Genomic DNA, 21,879 nt, shown 5'->3' on the forward strand with positions numbered 1-21,879 from the left:
CCCTGCCCGCACCCCACCTCCAATGTCCTGATCTTTGGAGACTTGAAGTTCAGAGGGAGAAGCTGAGGTCTGCAGGCCACTGGGGTGAAGGGTCAAAAAGTGAGGTTGTCGGGATGGGTGGAGGGGGTAATGACAAGTCCCCTCTGCCTGCTGCTGGTGCCAATGGGGCTCCTGGGGGGAGAGAGAGAACGAGGTGGTCACTGACAGAAGGGGCAGACCGCGCCAGCCCTGCAGGCCATTCCCTCCACCTGTGGTCCCAGAGATCCATGAGAGCCCAGGAATCCTTGGACTCCAATTATTTGCCCAGCCCCAGATAACTGGCTCCTCACTCATTTCCCTCAAAGTCACAAGAAACCTTTCCCACTGAGAGCGATCCCTTCAGCTCTCATGGGACTGTCGCCCACCACCCTCTCCTGACACGCTCTAGTGAAGGGCCTAGGGACACCCATCATTGGTGGCCACTAGGAATGTCTGGCTCCTCTCTAGGTGGCGGAGAGCAAACAGGCAGTCCCACTCCTCTGAAGCCTCATCCCTCAACAGGTTGGGTGGTGGCAGTCTCCCGAGATCCTCTCTGATAAAGGATGAGAGATAGAGGTTAATGACTGCTCTTGCTACAGCTGGGCCTGGCTTCAAAGAAACAATTATCTGTGACTCAGCCCTCCAGTTAAAGGTGTGAGGGAGGGCGCAGGTGGAAAGGGTGGTTTGGTTGGATTCTAAAAAGACAACCAGCAGGGAGAATAAAAGGGTTGACTAAAGGGAAGAAAAAGAGATGTGAGGCAATACTGCTAGGAAAGGATCAGAGGTCTAGTTTTCAAAATAAGAGGAGGAGCAGAGACCAGATGTAAGGAAAGAACGACAGGGAGTTGGGTATTGACCAGTGACCCACTTTCCATGGCCCAGTCAGCAGTGAAGCCATAGGTAGTCCTTCCCCAGGACTGCAGGGCATCCCTGCCCCCCACTGTCTGAGAACCCAGGAGTCCTGGGACTCCAAATTATCCTCACCCTGTGCCCTATTCCTCATTCCCTGGCTCCCTGCCCATGCTGAGAAAAAGCAGAACCTAGACAAGATCAATGACTTTATTTTTTTTCTTTGGAAATCATTGCTGGCTGACTCAGGAGGGTTTCCAGATGTAGTAGCCAGTTGGTACCCCACTACCTCCTCTTCTTCCCACCAAAACAAGAAAGGCCATTCCTCATTAGCTCTAGCAGAGGTGTCTACCCAGCTGCCTCTGCCTCCTACCTCCCACCTTGTACTGCCCCATTCCAGCACATTATTTGCCTGTTCTGGGGGTTGAGACCTCAGCTGCTCAAAGGCAGCATCTTCAAGCTAGGTTATTCACTCCATATCTAAGTCTCCCACCACCTCTTGCAACCCATGTGACTTTCTATTATTTCTTTGCCACCTCCCCAACTTGGGGTCTAATTTAGCCCTCAAACTGGGTACCCACCTCCTCTATGACCCTTCGATCCTCTGCCCAAGCCCATTCATGCCTCCTTACCAGAGCTGGCCGCTGACCATTCTTCCTGGTGCTGCTGCTGGTGCTGCAGGAAGCTGATCCGGCGACGGAAGTGACGGGGACAATGTGGGCACGTGAAAGGCCCCTCTCGGGGTGCGTGGACTCTCCCGTGGCCCTCCAGCCGGGCGGCTGTCCGGAAGGCCTTGCCACAGATGCTGCAGTGGTGGCGCTTGGGGTCCGTGTGGGTCCTGCCATGGTTTTTAAGAGAGAGCAGGTTGGGTAGAAGTTTGGGGCACAAGGAGCAGGGATAGAGTCCAGTGGTGTGGGCCTTCTGGTGGTTCAGCAGGCTCCCGGCATGGCGGTAGGAACGCCCACACTGGGCACAACGGAAGGGCCGCTCCTTGTCTTCAGCCACTGTGGAACTTACTTCTTGCCCTCCACTAGCTCGCTCGGCTATCTCTTCTGGAGCTCTGGGTTCTGACGGATCTTCCTGTGCTTTCCCTTGACCAGCAAGTTCCCCTTTATCCTCTATGGTCCCAGCTTGGGGACCTCTGGCTTCCTCTATCTGACCTGGCACCTGACTGTGGCCCCTGGCATGAGCCTGCAGGTGGGTGGCCAGTTTATGGTGGGACTGAAAGGCCTCGCCACAGTCAGGGCAGGCAAAAGTCTGGGAAGCTATATGGTTGCAGCTGTGGCTCTTTGTGGCTGCAGGACTCAAGAACTCCTTGGAGCAGAGCAGGCAGTAGTGGCGGTCTGTCTTGTGGGTACTATGGTTCAAGAGGCCGTCTGACTGATAGCAGGTCTTGCCACACTGGCTGCAAGAATAGGAATGGTTCTCTGGCTGGAGCTGAGAGGTACTATCTCCATTGTCCCAACTATCCATGTGATTTAAGCTAGGTCCATTGGACTGGCTGTCAGCAGGGAAGTGAGGATTATTGGGGACAGTATCCTCTGGCTTGTTTAATAGCTGACCCTGAGAAACCCAATCTCCATTGTGATTCACCAGTCCCATTTCTCCTTGCCACCCATCTGGTTTCCCTGTGCCCCAGGACAGCAGCTCTGGAGCTTCTGAACCTGCTGCCCGAAAGGGGCTCTGACCTTGTTCCCTTGGTTTCATGGCTCCGTCTTCCAGGTGGGGTACTGATTCAGTACCACCCGACCTGCCCTCTAGCCCCCGGTCACTGCCCTCAGTACCATCTGGGCCTCCACAGCCACTAGCCAACTCCCTTTTCGACTTTTCCTCGTGCTCCCGCAGGTGCCTCTCCAGAGATCCCCGGCCGGGAAAGCCTCGGCCACAGAGGGCACAGCGTACAGCTGGCCGCCGGGACCGTCCTGCCCGCCGCCGCCGACTATCAGAGTGCAGCCTCTGATGGTCCTTAAGGGCCATGCGGTTGGAGTAGGTCTTGGGGCAGGTGGGGCAACTGTACTGGCCTGTCTCATGGCTGCGCCGGTGGTTTAGAAGGCTGCCTGCATGGCGGTAGGTTCGTCCACACTGCCCACACCGGAAGGGCCGATCTTCCCGAGTTAGCTTTCGGGTGCCCCCACTCCCACGCCGCTCGACATGGACCCGCTGGTGGCTGGCCAGCTGTTTCCGCAGGCGAAAAGCTTTCCCACATTCACTGCAGCGAAAACGCCGAGGGTCTGCATGGATACGCCGGTGGTTCTTGAGGGACATGAGGTTTGAGAAACCCTTGGAGCAGGCCTGGCAGCCAAAGTGTCCGGTCTGGTGGCTCTGCCGGTGGTTGATGAGGCTACCGGCATGCTTGTATGAGCGGCCGCACACCTCACAGCTGAAGGGCCGCTCGGAGCTGGCCTCGGTTTGACAGCCCTTCTCTGCTGTCTCCAACCTGAGCTCCATCTCCTCCCCTTTCACAGTGGTCTCCTCCCATGCCTCTTCTTTTATCCTTGCCACCTCCTCCAATGGCTCCACTTTAAGTTCTTCCTGGAGCTTTCCCACTTCTTCCTGATCAAGTCCCTCCTCTGCCATGTTCTGGAGTTCACTACCCTCTCCTGCCTCTGGGATGGGCCCCACCTGAGGCTCTGCGCCTTTGCAGCGAGGGTGGTTTCGCAGGTGATTACGGTAGGCAGCCAGGTTGGGGTAGCAGCGGGAACAGACAGGACAGTTGAAGTCTCCAGTCTGGTGGATCTTGCGGTGGTTTACCAGGCTGCCCCCATGGCGATAGGTCTTGCCACACTGGTTGCAACGGAAGGGACGGGGCTGGGTCTCCAGGAAACTTTCACCAGCCTGTCTGCTGAGGTTGTCTGTACCTGTACCACCTACTCCCTCTTCAGATTTTGTGTTTCCTTCTTCTCCAGAGACAGAGGTGCCTGTGCCCTCAAAGATGCTATCAGCAACCACCTCCATGGCATCACCTGATACTTCCAAGTGGCTGTGAGCCTTGTCTGCAGCATTTCCAGAACTTCTACTTTGGTGGTGGCGCTCCAGGCTCCCCAGGTCATCGTAGGTTTGACCACAGCAGCCACAGATGTGCCCATAACCTGCTCCATCCAGTGCCTCCACCTCCCGCTGCAGCTGATTCAGCAGCTCTGCTTCAGAGAGCTGCAGTGGAGGGCTAAAGGAAGAGGCTGCCTCTGCTGCTCCCTCCTCCTCCCCCTCCTCCTCTGAGCCCTCAGTTGTGCCAGAGGAGTTGTGAGCCTGGCGCCGGTGAAGCCTGTAGCCTGCCCGCCCAGGAAAGATCATACCACAGAGACAGCAGAGGAAAGGCTGTGCTGAGGCTGCCTCCCCTGGCCTGTGGTTCTGGAAGTGACTGCGCAGGGCAGGTAGAGAGTCAAACTCCTTTGGGCAGAGGGAGCACTGATAGATGCCTGGTGGGTGGCAAGGCCTATGGCTCTGCAGGCCGGCGGCATGGGGGAAAGACTGCCCACAATCAGGACATGTGTGAGCAACCTCAGGCTGCCAGCCAGTGTCAGTTTCAGTAGTGGGGGAAGAGGAGTTGGGCTGGCCAGTAGTTGGTTTCTGGTCTTCATCCACTCCAGTGAGGTCATCGCAAAAGCGAGTGCCATTGTCTTCCTCATTACTTGGGATATGCAAGTTGTCAAGGAAATAGGACCTCTTCCTTTCCAGTGCTTCTTCAGTATCTCTGTTCTCTTTACCACCCTGGAAACAGGCCTCATCTCTCTCAAGCCCGCTTCTGTCATCTTCAGATTCAGCCTGTAAACAGTCCACATCACTTTCCAAGTTGCCTTCAGTCCTACAAGGACTTTCCCCCACAGGGTCTTGGGAAGAGTCCAAGCCCTCATTGTCTTCCAAGTCCTGGGCCCAGATACCCCCTGGTGGGAGTTTGTCTTCTCCCCCACCACCAGCACTGCCAGCCTGCTTTCGGTGCCGCCTGCTTCGCCGCCGACTGTGGCGTCGCAAATGGTTCTTCATGGCAGCCATCGTGTGGAAGTGCTTGGCACAGGTCCCACAGTTGAAGTCTCCTGTCTGATGGGTCTGTCTGTGGTTGATAAGGCTGCCTGAGTGGCGATAGCTCTTTCCACAGTCTCGGCAGGCAAATGCCCGAGGAGGTGAGGCCGTGGTCTCTGTCCTGCTGTCTTCTTCTTCCCCTGCCTTATGGGTCAGGCAATGATGTTCAAGGCTCTCAGGGTCTTCAAAAAGCATCCCACAGATGTTACATATCTGTGAGGTCATCTTATCTGCTGTTGGGGGGCTATCAGTGGCCTCTTCTTCATGTTTGTATGCATGCCCCTGATCTGTGTGTGAGGCTGCCCCTGTTCCCACTGTGTCAGGTGGGAGTTCCATCTTGAGGTGGCTCGGGGGACCCTCAATTCCTGGGTCTGCACTTTGGCGAGCAGCCTTGCAGTGTATCCGCACATGGTTGCGCAGGGCCATAAGATTGGGGTACTTGCGGGGACACAGTGAGCACTGGTACTCTCCTGTCCGATGGCTATGGCGATGGTTCACCAGGCTCCCCCGGTGACGGTAAGCCCGACCACATTCATTGCACTTATATGGGCGATGGTCCAGGGTAGCAGCTGGAACTCCATCTTCTTTTTGGGTCGTCTCAGCCAACAGGGGACCGGGTGGGACTGATGACTGCCCATCTTCACTAGCTCCTTGCCGGGGTCTATGATGAGCCCGCACGTGGTTTTTGAGAGCAGCTGCATTGAACAGCTGCTTGGAACAGATTGAGCAGGGGTAGACACCTGTCTGATGGCTCTTGCGATGATTGATGAGGCTCCCAGCATGGCGGTAAGTACGGCCACAGTCTCCACAGCGGAAGGGCCTATACTCTTCCAGGCCACTATCTTCCAGCTCCCCAGAGCCATTTAGCATCTGTATACTAGGTAGTTGGTCCTGGCCATTCTCATCTACATGCCCATTGGTGGTGGGCATCCCTTTCTCTTCCCATGGCTGCTCCTGCTTTTCGACCTCATGAGACTGCTGGTGTTCCAGCAGCTCCCGGGGGAGCCGGAAGGCACGGGGGCAGTAGGGACAGTGGTAAGGCCGATATTGGGCATGCAGTCGGGAGTGGTTCTTCAGAGCCATGAGGTTAGAGAACTCCTTGAAGCAGATGGCACAAGGGTAGACACCTAGGGTGTGGCTCTGGCGGTGGTTGGTGAGACTCCCAGCATGTTTGTACGTCTTACCACATTGACTGCATTTGTACCGCCGCTCCTCCTCTGCAGGAGGGGACTGGATGTGCTCTTGGCCCCCAGTGAAGTTCACTACTGATTCAGCCAAATACTGTTCCAAATTACTAAGAAGGCTGCTGGCTGGGGTGGGGATAGGTGGGGCTCTGGCAGAGTTGGTGGTGGGACCCCAGCCTTCTGCACCCTCCTCGGGATCCAGCTGGCTTTCCCAGCTTTGTCTGGTGGGAGGATCTTCCCAAGAACCTGGAGCTACCCTGGGGTCAGGTCCAGTCTCACAGTCAGATGTCTCTTTTGTATGTTTGGTCTGGCTTCTCCAGACTTCTCCAGGGCTAAGCCTCTGGTCCCAGGAGTCAGTGGACACTGTCTCATTCTGGGGGTGTGGAGTGGCTTCTTTGGGACGGGGAGGCCTGCGCCGCCGCCGGCCTTCAGGAGCATGAGTCCTCATATGGCTCTTGAGGGCCATGGGATTGGTAAAGTCCTTGCCACAGGTGATGCAGGGGAAAAGGCCAGTCTCGTGGGTCCGACGGTGGTTGACCAGGCTCCCTGGGTGACGGTAGCCTCGTCCACACTGCTGACAGCGGTAGGGCCGAGGAATGCTGTCAGTTTCTTCACCGGGAGATGGATGAAGCAGTTCTCGGTGCCGTGACAATTCAGGGAGGCTAGGAAAGTGACGCTGGCAGTCAGAACAGCTGAGTGAGCGGGATGTGTCCTCCATGGGGCAATATGGCAGAAACCTGGAGCTTCAGGAGTAGGCAGGTAGCAGTCTCATCTTCCTTTAGTGGAGAATCTAAGGCCTAGGAAGAGGGGGCAGTGTCAAAAGGAAGGTATAACTTTTTTTTTTTTTTTTTTTTTTTTGTGGTACTGGGGGTGGAACTCAGGGGTATTCTACCTCCAAGCAACTTTTTTAGTCTTTATTTTGAAACAGGGTTTCACTGAGTTGCAAAGGGTATCACTAAATTAGCTGAGGCTGGCTTAGAACCTGTGCAATCCTGTCTCAGCTTCCCAAATGCTGGGATTACAAGTGTGCGCCACCACGCCTGACTCTAAATTAACTTTTGTGTGTGTGTGGCACTGGGGATTGAACCCAGGGACATTCTACCTCTTAGCTACAGCCCCAGCTCTTTTTTTAGTTTTGAAACAGGGTCTTGGTAGTTTGATAAAACTATTTGCTGAGGCTGGCTATCCTTGAACCTGCAATCCTCCTGTCTCAGCCTCCCAAGTACGGGATTGCAAGTGTGTGCCATGCCTGGCTCTGAACTTTTTTTTTCAGTATTGGGGGCAGGGGTTGAATTCAGGGGGATTCTACCTCTGAGTTACATCCCCAGCCCTATATATTTTTTTAAGTTAGAAACAGTCTTGCTTAATTGCTGAGGCTGGCTTCAAATTCGCAATCCTTTTTCAGTCTCCTAAGTACTAGGATTGCAAGCGTATACCACCACACCTGGCCTGAATAACTTTGACTCTTGGCTCCATGAGCAACAAGTTCACCAGAGGCAATTGAGAGGTTCCTCAACCATCAATATTCAGGGACCTGCTTTCTACTAGTTCTGGAGGCACCATCATTTAAGACCTCCCTCTGTACAAGCTCCACAAATATGGGGAATTCCCCTGGGTTTAATTAATCTCTAGAGATATAAACTGAAGGCAAGAAAGATGTAATTTACTTCTGATCACAGATCTATTAGTATGCTTTTCACCAATAAAGGAAGTCCAAACCTTCCCCTTCAACTAAATAAGAGTAGCCTGGAAGCACTGAAACAGCAGCTACTTTCTCCAGCTGACAGAAGAGGACTTGGTTTGTCTCTCTACCTCCCTCTACTCCTTTGAAGGTCACAAGGTCTTTTTTTCAAAACTCTTGGCTACTACCCCTGAACCCAAACTACCTTACACCCTGGAAAATGTCCCATTCCGTTTCAGGTTGGATTTTCATTTCAACCCCCTTTTTCTATTCAACCATGCCGGTTTCCTCACTATCATTTGTCTTTGCTCCTGTTTCCTCTCTTAATTCTGATGACAGCAACTTATTCTGAACATTACTATGTGGCAAACACTGTGGCAAGTATATTCATTGTGTCACTAAATCCTCACAACACTGCAATGCCTGTTAACCCCAGTTTACACATGAGCAAACTCACTGACCGAGGCAGTCTTCATTCCACAGCTCTTGTTTTCTAAGCGGCAGCCCTTCGCGTCCCCTACATCATCTTGGCCTTCTCCAATTCTGTCTCTTCACTTCTAAAGAACCTCAATACAACTCCTATCTCCGACTCTTAATCCCCTTCACTGAACCTGCCCCCGGAGATCTCACCTCGCAAAGCTCCTGCGCTCAAGAGTCCGCTTCCCTAATCAACCACCGCCATGGTCCTCTCGCGTCACTCACCTCCCCTACCGATTTCCTCTCCAGACCCCTACCTCGCCCCGCCGGCCCCTTCCCGTTCCCGCCGCGGGCGCGTCCGTTAGGCACCGCGAACGGGAGCGCGCCTGCGCACTGGGACCCTTACCCTAACTGCAGCCGCGCGCCCTGAGAGGTGGTCTTGGGGGGCTCTCGCGCCCTCACACACGCACACTCGACCAGGGTTCCCGGGAGGTGGGAGCGGAGGGGAAGAAGAAAAGAAGTGGAAAGAGGAAGAAGGTTGAAGGAAGGGGTACAGCTGGTTCGATCCAGAAGTCTACCTCCAGCTCCGCGGGGGTATACTTCCTATTGTTACTAGGAAACAGGAAGTGTCCTAGATGGAAAACCTTCCCCACGGAACTTCCGTCTCGGTAACACTTCCGGTCCCGCCTCCGCGTTGTTGTGCTACGCACACACTTCCGGCGCTGGGTTTGGGCTCCGCGCGGCTCCGGCCCCGCCCTTGTAGGTCACGGCGCTGCATTTTTATGCACGAGCTTAGCCACACTTCCGTCCGTAGCGCCTAAAATCGTTCTGGCGCACCCTGAGGGAACGCGGAGAGGCGGGGGAAAGCACCCGCAATCTTAACCACAATTCACTTGGTGACACGTTTCACGGGGTTCCCTGAGAGGCTCTCCCCAAGAGACACAAGGCAGCGTCCTCACACCTCGCTCTCCTTCCCACCTTCTGCCTCTGGGGACACTTCCGGTGACCTGGCTGGTGTGCACCGTCAGGCGGCCCGGCGGCCCCTGCCCTCATCACCCAGAGACCCTTGCCAGACGTTCCTCTGCCCCTGGAGGCTGGAGGTGCTCCGTAAACTTTTCCTTCCTCCGGAGCCACTTCCGCCCGGCCCTCGGCCCGCCCCGCCCCCCGCTGGGTCCTAGCGCCGGCCCCTGTGTGGCGTGTCCCGGCTCCGTCTGTGCCGGGAGCCGACGCCGGCGCCTCGGAGCCAGCCCAGCTCGAATCAGGTAGGGACGCCAGCGGGAAGCCGCGAGGGCCCGGGGCAGCCTCCGCGCGGAGGCGACCCGAGCTGGCCTCAGTTTCCCTCTGCGCGCCGAGGGAGCACGGGGCTGGCCCGGCGCGGGCGGGCGGGCGGGGCGGCGGCCCTGGGCGTGCTCCGGGACCAGCAGGTCCTAGAACCCGCCGGCTGCCCCCGCGGCTCGGCTGCTGCGGACGGCGAGGTTCGGCGGACGCGGCTGCCGGCCTTTGGCGTGCGGGCCCAGGGGTCCTAGAGCCCGCCACGTTGTGGGTTTTTGTCTTCGCCGTGCGGCCCGCCTAACCAGGTCCCCGGCGCCTTCGGCCCCCCTCCCCAGCCGAGGCCCTGACCGCCCCTCCCGCGGTCCTAAAGAGCGCCATCTTGCAGGCCTTTGTCCCGCTTTCGGCCCTCCTTCCATTCATTTGTTCATTCTCTCCTTCTTGCTTCGCTCTTTCTTGGCACGTTCTCTGAGGCTACGTTTTTCCAGGGCTTACTCCGAGATGAGTCAGCCCCGGGCCCTGCCCTGCGGGGCTGCCTGTCTGGCGAGGGCACCGACGCAGCCTGTTGGAGGGAGCCGGAGCCAGGAGCGCCAGGCTTCTGCAGCTCTTGGCCGCTCCTCGGAGCGAGTGGTAGGCCTAACGCCCTTGGAACTCCCCTAGGCTTCAGGGGCCCCATTTTACTGACTAAGAAACTGAGGCCCAGAGCTCTGTGGGTTCCTTACGTCTACTGCCCATCGAGTATTTTTGATGGAGAATGGAGTATTTGAATGATGCAAAGAGTTTTCCCATGGGAGAGGCAAGCACCGGCTCCCAGGCAAAGAGAACTGCAGGTGGAGGTGGGGAAGTTTGAGAAGAACCGTGAGAAGTAGATTAGGATCAGGTTGTGAACTGACCAGGTTTTAGGCCTAGGATATGATTACTGCTCACGTCTCCACAGTTCCTTATGTGATGGCTACTTTTATAGGGGGGCGGAGGTACCTGGGGTTGAGATGCACGTCCAGTCCTTTTTTATTTTTATTTTTTGTACTGGGGACGTAATCCAGGGGCATTGTACCCCCACCCCACCCCAGCCCTAGTTTTTAGTCTCTTTATTTTTTTATTTTTTCGGTACTGAGGATGGAACCCAGGGGCATTCTACCTCCTAGCTACACACCTAACCCGATTTTTTATTCTTTATTTTGAAACAGGGTCTCACTAAATTGCAGAGGGCCTCAGTTAATAGTAGCTGAGGCTGTTCTCGAACCGCGATCCTACTGTCTTGGCCTCCCAAATGCTGGGATTACAAGCGTGTGCCACCACGTCTGGCTTAGTCTTTTTTTAAATATTTATTTATTTGTTGGTGGTACTGGGGTTCTTGGAAACCCTTCTACCTCCGGGCTACACTCCCAGACCTAGGGTCTCTTAAGCCAGCGCGGTGGCTTCAAACCTGCTGGATCCTCCTGTCTCTGCCTCCCAAGTGCGGGGATTACAAGCGTGTGCCACCACACTGGGCAGTCTTTTTATTTTTGAAAGAGGTTTCACTGAGTTGTGAAGGGCCTAAGTAGCTGAGACTGTCGGTGAACCGCAATCCTCCTGTCTCATCCTCCTAAATGCTGAGGTTAAAAGCTTGCTCCACCACACCCGGCCCCAGCCCTATTTTTTTTTTTTTTATCCTTTTCTTTTTTCTTTTTTCTTTCTTTTTTTTTTTTTTTTTTTTTGGTGGGTCTGGGGATGGAACCCAGGAGAATTCGACCTCCGAGCTATAGCCCCTGCCCTATTTTTTATTCTTTATTTTGAGACAGGGTCTTGCTAAATTGCAGAGGGACTCACTAAGTAGCTGAGGCCAGGAACCATGATGCTCCACTCTCAGCCTCCTGAATGCTGAGATTACACGCGTGTGCCACCACGCCGGGCCTTTTTATTCTTTAACACAAGGTCTCACTAAGTTTCAGAGAGCCTCACTAAGTAGCTGAGGCTGGCCAGGAACCGAGATCCTTCTGTCTCAGCCTCCCAAGTACTAGGATTACAAGTGTGAGCCACCACGCCTGCCCCCCCCCTTTTCTTTTTTTCTTAAATAGGATATTGCTGAGTCGCCAAGAATCTGACTAGGTTTGAGGCGTGTCCCACCACACCAGGCTTGTGATGACTACTTTCTGGATGGGAAGTCTTAAGTATCTCTCCATTCTTGTCCCCAGGGCCCTAGCCTAAGCCTTTGGAGAGTTGAATCTCAACAGCAGAGCTTCATCTCCTTCTTAGGCTAGTAGTGAAGCATAGACAGGGCTCTATCACAGTGAACCCACCAGAATATTGGGATGACATTCAACCTTGTGAGCTTGGGAAGGAGGAAAAATTCATTTAATAAGTACCTGTTGGCCAGACATGGTGGCTCATGCCTGTCATCCCAGTACTTGGAAGGATAAGAGGATTGCAGGTTCCAGGCCAGCCGCAGCAACTTAAGAAGGCTGCCAGCAATATAGGGAGACTGTTTCTAAATTTAAGAAAATTAGCCGGGCATGGTGGTACATGCTTGTAATCCCAGCATTTGGGAGGCTGAGACAGGAGGATTGTGGTTCGTGGACAGCATCAGCTACTTAGTGAGGCCTTCTGCAATTTACCGAGACCCTGTTTCAAAAGAATAAAGAATTTAAAAAAAAATAGTGCTGGGGGGTGTAACTCTGAGGTAGAATGCCCCTGGAGCCATTCCCAATACCGAAATAAATAAATTAACTAAATAACTACAAGCCTGTTGATGGGTTCCCACCAATTCCTATTATGGGTTTAGGCCTGAGACTCTCACCTATAGTTGACTCGTTTTGTTCTCTTTGGGTCACTAAATAGTTCTGGGCACAGAGGATGCAAATAGTCAAGGGTTCTGGCTCTTTGCCAGCCTGAACTCTGGTGCTGGAGGCAGAGAATTAAGAACATGCTATAAAATGTGCACGTGCTGGCAGAACAGTAGAGGACAGAGCAGAATTTCAGGAGTCTGACCCCCTGGCTTTGAATGCTGCCTATGTGTATGACGAGATACATTGCTTCTCTGTGGTGTTACTGTGTATGTGGGGTGTGTGTGCTGAGGATGGAACCCAGGGGCATTCTACCCTCAAGCTACACCCCCAGACCTATTTTTAATTTTTGTTTTGACACAGGGTCTCACTTGGTTGATGAGAGCATCACTCCTCTTTTCTTGGCCTCCCAAGGACTGGGATTACATGCATGTACCACCATGTTTGGCTTGCTGTCACTTCTTATAAGAATAGTAATCTTAGCCAGGCGTGGTGGCGCACGCTTGTAATCCCAGCATTTGGGAGGCTGAGACTGGAGGATCGTGGTTCGCGGACAGCCTCAGCTACTTATTATGAGGCCCTCCGCAACTTGGTGAGACCCTGTTTCAAAATAAAGAATAAAAAAATAGGGCAGGGGGTGTAGCTCGGAGGTTGAATGTCCCTGGGTTCCATCCCCAGACCTGCAAAAAAACAAAAAAAAAAAGCGTAATCTTAAGAACAGTAATCTTACTGGACCAAGGCCCTTATGACTTCATTTGGCCTTAATTACTTCCAGAAAAGTCCTTTCTCCAAATATAGTAGGGGTTAGGGCTTCAGTATATGAATTTCAGGCAAACACAAACATTTAGTTCATGTCTAAGCAGTTTTGGTTACTAGTTTGAGTAGTTTGAACAGTATGCCTAAAATATTTAGAATGATGCCTGGCCCAAAATAAACTTAAAAGAGTGCTTGATCCATATGATACCATTAAAAAAAATTAGCTGGGCATGGTGTTACATGCTTGTAATCCCAATACTTGGGAGGCTAAGACAGGAGAATGGCTTCAGCAACTTAGCAAGGTCCTCTCCCACTTAGATCCTGTTTCAAAAATTAAAAAATAGCCAGGCATGATGACACACACTTGTAATCCCAGAACAAGGAGGATCGCAGGTTCACAGCCATCTTCAGGCCCTCTGAAATTTAGTGAGACCCTGTATGAAAAAAAATAAAAGAACAAAATAGGATTGGGTGTGTGTCTTGAGGATAGAATGCCCCTGGGTTCAATCTTAAGTACCAAAAATAATAAAAATAAATAGTACTGGGGGTATAGCTCAGAGGTAGAATTCCCCCTGGGTTAAATCCCAGTAACTAACAAACATACTCACCACTACCACCACCACCCCAAAAGAAAGTAAAATAAAAAGGGTTGGAGGTGTAGCTCAGAGATAGAATGCCCCTGGGTTCAATCTCCATTATCAAAACAAAACAAAAAGAAGAGGACAGAAATCCAGGTGTGGTGGTGCACGCTTATAATCCCAGCATTTGGCAGGCTGAGACAGGAGGATCCAGGTTCACAGCCAGCCTCAACTACTTAGGCCCTTTGCAACTCAGTGAGATCCTGTTCCAAAATAAAGAATAAAAAAGCCGGGTGTGGTGGTGCACACTTGTAATACCCGCACTTGGGAGGCAGAGACAGGAGGACCATGCTGGCTTAAGAGACCCGGTTTCCAAATAAAAAAAGTATAAAAATAGGTCTGGGAGTGAAGCCCGGAGGTAGAAGGGTTTCCAGGATCTCCAGTACCACCAAAAAGAAAAAGACAGAGAGAAAGAAAGAAAGAATAAAAAGTAAGTCTGGGGGTATAGCTTAGAGGTTGAATGCCCCTGGATCCCATCCCCAGTACCACAAAAAAAGAAGAAAAGAAAGAAAGACAGACAGACTACAGAGTGATTAGCTGAGTATAGATAACAAAAAAAAAAGATGGTCAGGTGGGGTGTGGTGGTACCTGCTTGTAATCGCAGTACTTGGGAGGCTAAGACAGGAGAATGGCAGGGTCACAGCCAGCCTCAGTTACTTAGTGAGACCCTGTTTCAAAATAAACAGGGCTGCCCCTGAGTTCAATCTCCAGTACCACCCCCCCCCAAAAAAAAAGTGATCAAATGCTGGATATGATGATTGATGGGGATTGTGCCTGTATTGATTGCTAATAAGGGCTGTATTAATTGCTAATACTTAGGCAAAACTATTAAATCCTTTTCTCTGCCTCTAAGCTGTCAGCCAAGAGCTGTAGCCAGTACTGAACTAGGTCAGCTAAAAGTTAGCTGTTAGCCCAGTTAAACATGGAATGTTAAACACAAATTCTTACTGTAGTTTAGTTTAAGGTTAAGAGAACCTATAGTAATTACCAAGTACACGAAAGAGTTATAGCCCAAAGCCTCCATACTTTAAAGACAAGTTTTCAACATAATAAATAGCTTCTAGCAGATAGAGATAGAAAAAGGCTGAGAACTCCCCGAGGACACAGGTGGATGGTACAGGCCTCCTCCAGAGTGGGCACCTGCCATGTAACCCCTGACCTGGTTAACCAAGTAACACCTCTTGGTCATGAGTCTAACAAGAAAGGCTAACACCGTGGACATAATTGGTGGGCCTGTGCCTGCATTCGGTCAGGGGGAGGTGAAAAGGCTATTGGCTAAGCAGGATGGGGAAAAGGAGATAACGAATCCTTATAAAACTGTTCTAACATTCAGAACTCCAGTGATTTATTTTCAAGTCACTCCACTGCACCTCAAATGCAGTGCTTCCTGTTGCCCCCCCCCCTTTTTTTGTCTTTGTAATAATAAAAATTACTTGCAGCACTTCTGGCTATTTTCTAAAATAGCTAAGAACAAGAACCCGCGGCTACATCTCACACCAGTACATCTTTGCTGTGCCACCGTAAAGTGATGCATGCTTGCAGTCTCTGTACTCAGGAGGCAAAGGCAGAAGGATTGCAGGTTTGAAGCCAGCCTCAGCAATTTAGCAAGGCCCTTTGCATTTATTTATTAATTTATTTATTTTTGTAATACTGAGGGTGGAACCCAGGGGCTTTTCTACCTCCGGGCTATACTCCCAGACCTATTTTAATACTTTATTTGGAAACAGGGTCTCATTAAGTTTCTGAGAGCCTCACGAAGTAGCTGAGGCTGGCTTCGAACCTGTGCGATCCTCCTGTCTCAGCCTCTCAAGTGCTCCTCCTTGCCCAGTGGCCCTCTGCATATAATGAGACCCTGTTTCAAAATAAAAAATAAATTAGGCTGGGTATAGTGGCACCTGCTTGTAATCCCGGTACTTGGGAAGCTGAGACAGGAGGATCACAGGTTCATGGCCAGACTCATCTACTTAGTGAGGCCCTTTGCAATTTATTGTTTCAAAATAAAGAATAAAAAATAGGGCTGGAGGTGTATCTCAGAGGTAGAATTACCCCTAGGTTCAATCCCCAGTACCACAAAAAAAAAAAAAAAAAAATTCGGGCAGGGGGTGTAACTCGGGTAGAATGTACCTGGTTTTAACTGGGTCATGCATGCTTGAAATCCTAGTACTTGGGAGGCTGAGACTGGACGTTTGCAGTTTTGTGACCAGCCTCAGTAACGCAGTGAGGCCCTCCACAATGCAGTGAGATCCTCTTTCAGAATTAAAAAAAATAATAATAAGCTGGAAGTGGGAGTGCTGGCACAATACTTGTAATTCCAGCATTTGGAAGACTGAGACCGGAGGATCGTGGTTCACGGACAGCCTCAGCTACTTAGTGAGGCCCTCTGCAACTTAGTGAGACCCTGTTTCAAAATAAAGAATAAAAAATTGGGCTTGGAGGCTCCTGGGTTCAATCCCCAGTACCGCAAAAAACCAAAATAATAATAATAATAATAATAATAATAATAATAATAATAATAGTAATGACGATGATGATGATGGCTGGAGGTGTAGCTCAGAGGTGGAATGCTCCTGGGCTCAATCTCTAGTACCAAAAAAAAAGCCTCTTTTGTGGAAGTGGCAGGGAACCCAAGATCCAAAGGAAATAAAAGACACAGTTCTGAAAAGATCCTGGGGGAATAGAGTTCTGAGGGTAGGAACTGCTGCTGTAGTGCTCTGAAGTGGGAAAACTGAGTTGAGATGAAGAAATGGGGCTTAGTGATCTGGGGGAGAGGAGTTGGAGGTGAGGTAGGCAGGAATTCGATGGATCGGGGCCTTGTTGATCATGGAAAAATACTGGTCTTTGTCCCGGGAGCAATGTCATGATTTGGGGGGGCGGGGGCTTTGAGTGAATAAAAAAAGGGCCTGAAGACTAGAGCTTGAATCTGGGCTCCTTGACTAGGTGTGCATCCTTCTGCACACTTTTCTCCTTGTGCAGACTTAATCTCTGAAAAAGTGTCAGGTGTTGTAAACTGGACATGGTGGTACACACATGTAATTCCACTACTTGGGAGGCTGAGACAGGAGGATCGTGCAGGTTCGAACCTAGCCTCCACTGGCTTAAGAGACCTGTTTCCAAATAAAAAATATAAAATAGGTCTGGGAGTGTAGCCCAGAGTAGAAGGCCCCTGGGTTCCATCCCCAGTACCACCAATAAAAAAATACAAGCACATATCACTTGGCGTATTTCTCTCTATATCCCACCCAACTCTGCTCTTCCTCCCTACACATTAGTGAGATTGGTAGCGATACCTTTATTCATTGATAAGATGGGAACGGTGATCCCTAACTCAGAATGCAATAAAAGACATTTAAGGTAGTACATTCCACAAAGTGTCCGACTCTGAGAGGACTCGGAATAATTGACAGCAATAACTGTTCCTGTCTCATTCACTCCTCACCCGGCCCCATGAGGTAAGTACTATTTTTGCCTCCATTTTTCAGATGAGAAAACTGAGGTTCTAAAACATGCAGTAAACTGCACAAAGTTGCAACAGCTGGGAAGCGATGGAGGCAAGATTTGGAGCCGGACAATCTGGCTTCAGAGGCTGTGCGCTTAGCCACAGAGCTGCACTGTTTCTCTGGACCTCAGTTCCTTATCTGTGGAAAGAACTTTTCTCATAGTGTTGATGTGAAGGGTAAGTGAGTTAATATATATAAAGAGCTCAGGACACTGCCTGGAATTTGCTTAGTAATGCAAACTATCTTTTTTTTTTTTTTTTTTAATGGTACTGGGGATTGAACCCAGGGGCATTCTACTTCTGAGCTATACCGCCAACCCTATTTTTTTCTTTTATTTTTGAAACAAGGTCTCGCTCTATTGCGGATAACCTCACTATATTGCTGACCCTGGCCATGAACCTGTGATCATCCTGTCTCAGCCCCCCAAGTACTGAGATTACAAGTGTGCATCCCCACTCACCTGGCTGAGCTATCATTTTTCTCTTTTTTTTCCCCCCTGCAGTCCTGGGGATTGATCTCAGGACCTCAGGCTTGCTAGGCAAGTGCTTTACCACTAAGCTACACCCCTCAAGTCTGCTATCTTTTTTCTTAAGAAGAAACTTATCAGGCAGACTCTCCAGAGATGGCTTGGTATGGAGATAGTGCCTCATCCAGAGAAGGGGAGGGGTCCCCTGTAAACTGTAGGTGGGATTCGAGCCATTGGGAAGGCTAGTACTTACACCCTTTAGCTTACCCTCAAGCCTCGGGATTTAGTGAGAAAAGTGCAATAGCTAACATAAGCGTAGAATGGAATTGTGTGAGATTGGGGCCAAAACCCAAAGGATTGGTAGGATTAGGAGTGATCAGGAAGGGGCTAGGAACTGGCTGCTCGGGGTGAGGGGCGGGCAGTGGGCAGGACTGAGGCAGGGCCTGCAGGCAGAAGGGTGCTAACCCTAAGGATGCAGCCCCTGCCACTCGCCACTCACCCAGGGGCTCCTCCCTGGGTCCCCCAGGTAAGTTGCTTCTACAGCCCTTTCCCAGAGTAAGGGGCCCTGAACCTCTTCTAGCTCTCTCCTGCCTAAGCTCGGCACCATTCTCCTCAAGCTCAGAGTCCTAACTTAGAAGGCACCAACCCCTGAGCTGTACTGATGAGGAAACGGGCCATCCGCAAGTGTGATGACACTGAGGTCACAGTGAGCTATCCACAGGGCTGGAAGGAGATCCTAGGCCTTCCAGCCTCTGGGCACACCTGGCTCTCTCTCCCCCAGCTGCAGCTGCTGAGCTCTCCTAAGTGGATCTGCTATAATCCTCTTCCCTTCATCCTCCTGGGAGGATGAGCTGGTGTTAAGACTAATGCAGCTGTTAATCCTATTTCCTGCCTCCATGATCCCTGGAGCATCTGGGCAGACATTATCAGGGCTGTGGACCCAGCTCAGGCTGGTGTCCCAGGAGGCCTCAAAGATCAGGTACAGACATCAGTTATAACTCTGAAGGAGACTTCTGACTGCTGGCAATAGCTCAGGCTGCCTTAAGAGAGAATGAGCTCCCCACTGCCAGAGTTATGGGAGCAGGAACCCCACAGGGATCCCAGAGCAGAGGGTGGGCCCGGATTCCTGTCTGGGGTGGAGTCCCTTACAGCTGTGCCAGGACAGGATTCTCTGTGAACAGTTGCGCCTCTGAGAGCTAGCCAGCCAGCCAGAGGGGGTTAGACAACACATACCAATCATTTTCAGATAGTGCCACCACCACAATTAACCCACTGGACCCAGGTCTGCCTTCCCTGGGTGCTTAGAGAACTGTGGGCCAGGCCCACTCTGGTTACCCTCTGTTTCTGCAGCCTTGCACAGGACCTTTCGGCCTGGAATGCTGAGCTGAGGAAGATGGTGAGACAGATTGGCCTGAGGGTTCTGGGAATGCCACAGGAAAAGGCCAGGGCCAGGGAGGGAGGTAGAGGTGGACCTTTTGTGACCCCAGGCCTCCCTCCCTCTGCGCACACCCTCATTCTTACCCTCAATGAACAGCTCAGGGAGGTTGCTAGAGTCCTTTGGTTTGGGCTGAGCAGTCCCAGTGGGAAGTGCAGATAAGATGGGGCTCCAAGTGAGAATCTAGAGGGCTTTGGTGAGGAGAAAGGTCATGAAGAACACAGAGAGATGTGGCTTTGGTCTAACCTTGCGTCTCTTGCAGAGCAGCTCTACCCACCAGGGCCATGGAGGTGGAGGTTGCAGAGGCCCAGTCCCCAGCCCCAGACCTCGGCTACAAGCGCTCTGGCCGCCGCTATAAGTGCCTGTCCTGTACCAAGACATTTCCAAATGCTCCCAGGGCTGCGCGCCATGCTGCCACACATACGCCTGCAGACTCTGCCGAGGAGGAGGCTGAGGCGAAGCCAAAGCCGGAAACAGAACCCAAGGCAGAGGAAGCCAGTGGGGACAAGGTATCGGGTTCAGCGGCCAAGCCTCGCCCCTACGCGTGCCCGTTGTGCCCCAAGGCCTACAAGACGGCACCCGAGCTCCGCAGCCACGGACGGAGCCACACCGGGGAGAAGCCCTTCCCGTGCCCCGAGTGTGGCCGCCGCTTCATGCAGCCCGTGTGCCTGCGCGTGCACCTGGCCTCGCACGCCGGCGAGCTGCCCTTCCGCTGCGCGCACTGCCCCAAGGCCTACGGCGCGCTCTCCAAGCTCAAGATCCACCAGCGCGGCCACACGGGCGAGCGGCCCTACGCCTGCGCCGACTGCGGCAAGAGCTTCGCCGACCCTTCGGTGTTCCGCAAGCACCGGCGCACGCACGCAGGCCTGCGGCCCTACAGCTGCGAGCGCTGCGGCAAGGCCTACGCCGAGCTCAAGGACCTGCGCAACCACGAGCGGTGAGCACTGGCCACCGGCAGGAAGCCATGAGGGGCCTGGGCTTGAGGCGCAACTGCAAAATGAGCGGGTGGGAAAGTGGGTAGGGCCAATCTTCAAGGAGAAGGGGTTGTGCACCTGGAAGAAGTTGCTGGCCAGGGTAGAATGGGTCAGGCAGGAGACCACTTTGAGATGGAGTCCCAGCATGCCATTGGGTGGCCACACCTGTAATCCTAGTGCATGGGAGGCTGAAACAGAAAGGTTACAGGTTCAAAACCGGCCTCCACAACCTCAGGAAGCCATCTGAAATTTAGTGAAGCCCTGTTTCAAATTTAAAAAAAAAAAAAAAAAAAATTAGGGCTGGAGGTATAACTCAGAGATAGAATGCCTCTGGGTACCATCTCCAGTACCATACACATACACACAAAGAAAATTAAATAGGGCTGGGGGTGTAGCTTGGAGCTAGAATGTCTCTGGGTTCACAAAGTAGAGCAAGGGAGAGAGATGGAGCCGTGAGGGAGAGCCGGGTTTAGAGTCAGGCAGCGAGTGGATGATTCGTGGAGCCCAGGGTGAGTGGGCCTGGTCTGCAATGAAGTGCAGAGGAGTCTTACCTGAGGCTTCTTTACTCTGGAGTGCGGGTCTGTGGCTCTTAGGGCATTGGGCCAGGGCCCTGGGGATGTGAGGAGGCCCCTGAAGTACAGCCTCCACAGGAACAGGGCTGCCCCACTTCGTGGGCTGGCACCTTCACCGCTCTCCTGCCCCACAGGTCCCACACCGGCGAGCGCCCCTTCCTCTGCTCCGAGTGCGGCAAGAGCTTCTCCCGCTCGTCATCGCTCACGTGCCACCAGCGTATCCACGCGGCGCAGAAGCCCTATCGCTGCCCGGCCTGTGGCAAGGGCTTCACGCAGCTCAGCTCATACCAGAGCCACGAGCGCACTCACTCCGGGGAGAAGCCCTTCCTGTGCCCGCGGTGCGGCCGCATGTTCTCCGACCCCTCGAGCTTCCGGCGCCACCAGCGGGCACACGAGGGCGTGAAGCCTTACCGCTGCGAGAAGTGCGGCAAGGACTTCCGGCAGCCGGCCGACCTGGCCATGCACCGGCGCGTGCACACCGGCGACCGGCCCTTCAAGTGCCTGCAGTGCGACAAGACCTTCGTGGCGTCCTGGGACCTCAAGCGCCACGCGCTGGTGCACTCGGGCCAGCGGCCCTTCCGCTGCGAGGAGTGCGGGCGCGCCTTCGCCGAGCGCGCCAGCCTCACCAAGCACAGCCGCGTGCACTCTGGCGAGCGCCCTTTCCACTGTAACGCCTGCGGAAAGTCCTTTGTGGTCTCCTCGAGCCTCCGGAAGCACGAGCGGACCCATCGAAGCAGCGAGGCCGCGGGGGCTGCCCCCCAACAGGAGCTGGTAGTGGGGCTGGCGCTGCCCGTCGGCGTCGCGGGCGAGGGCCCAGCCACCCCGGTAGCGGGTGCGGGACTGGGGGACCCCTCGGCCGGGCTGCTGGGGCTGCCCCCCGAGTCGGGCGGCGTGGTGGCCACACAGTGGCAGGTGGTGGGCATGACGGTGGAGCACGTGGAGTGCCAGGATGCCGGCGTGGGGGAGGCTCCTGGCCCCCTGGGAGGGGCAGGAGAGGTGGGCGAGGAAGTGGATGAGAAGCCACCGCTGTTTGTGTGCCGGGAGTGCAAGGAGACCTTCTCCACACTGACACTGCTACGTCGGCACGAGCGCGCACACCCAGAGCTGCGGCCCTTCCCCTGCACCCAGTGCGGCAAGAGCTTCTCCAACAGGGCTGGGCTGCGCAAGCATAGCCGCACGCACAGCTCTGTGCGCCCCTACGCCTGCCCCCACTGCCCCAAGGCTTTCTTGAGTGCTAGTGATCTGCGCAAGCACGAACGCACCCACCCTGCGCCCCTGGAGACGCCCGCGCCCCTGGAGCCCCTTGTGGCTCTGTTAGAAATGCCTGAAGAGGGGCCAGCCTGA

At 53.2% G+C, this 21,879-nt stretch overlaps 2 protein-coding genes across 2 annotated transcripts; one reads left to right on the forward strand and one right to left on the reverse strand.

Moving 5' to 3' along the window:
* Positions 1-49: 49 nt before the first annotated feature.
* On the reverse strand, positions 50-7,002 carry ZNF646 (zinc finger protein 646; the record flags this gene model as incomplete). The annotated part of the gene is made up of 2 exons (XM_080702404.1): positions 1,500-7,002; positions 50-171 (listed from the first exon to the last, which is right to left on the reverse strand). Exons 1-2 carry the CDS (start codon positions 6,784-6,786, stop codon positions 50-52), a joined length of 5,409 nt encoding a protein of 1,802 aa, XP_080558530.1. The 5' UTR covers positions 6,787-7,002.
* An 11,448-nt stretch (positions 7,003-18,450) lies between these two features.
* ZNF668 (zinc finger protein 668) lies at positions 18,451-21,879 on the forward strand (the record flags this gene model as incomplete). Its single annotated transcript, XM_080703893.1, has 3 exons — positions 18,451-18,533; positions 19,252-19,926; positions 20,670-21,879. The coding sequence occupies 3 exons, from the start codon at positions 18,451-18,453 to the stop codon at positions 21,877-21,879; spliced, it is 1,968 nt and encodes a 655-aa protein (XP_080560019.1).

The sequence above is a fragment of the Muscardinus avellanarius genome (assembly GCF_963383645.1).
Source record: "Muscardinus avellanarius genome assembly, chromosome: 10".
In the NCBI taxonomy this organism is placed as follows: Eukaryota; Metazoa; Chordata; class Mammalia; order Rodentia; family Gliridae; genus Muscardinus; species Muscardinus avellanarius.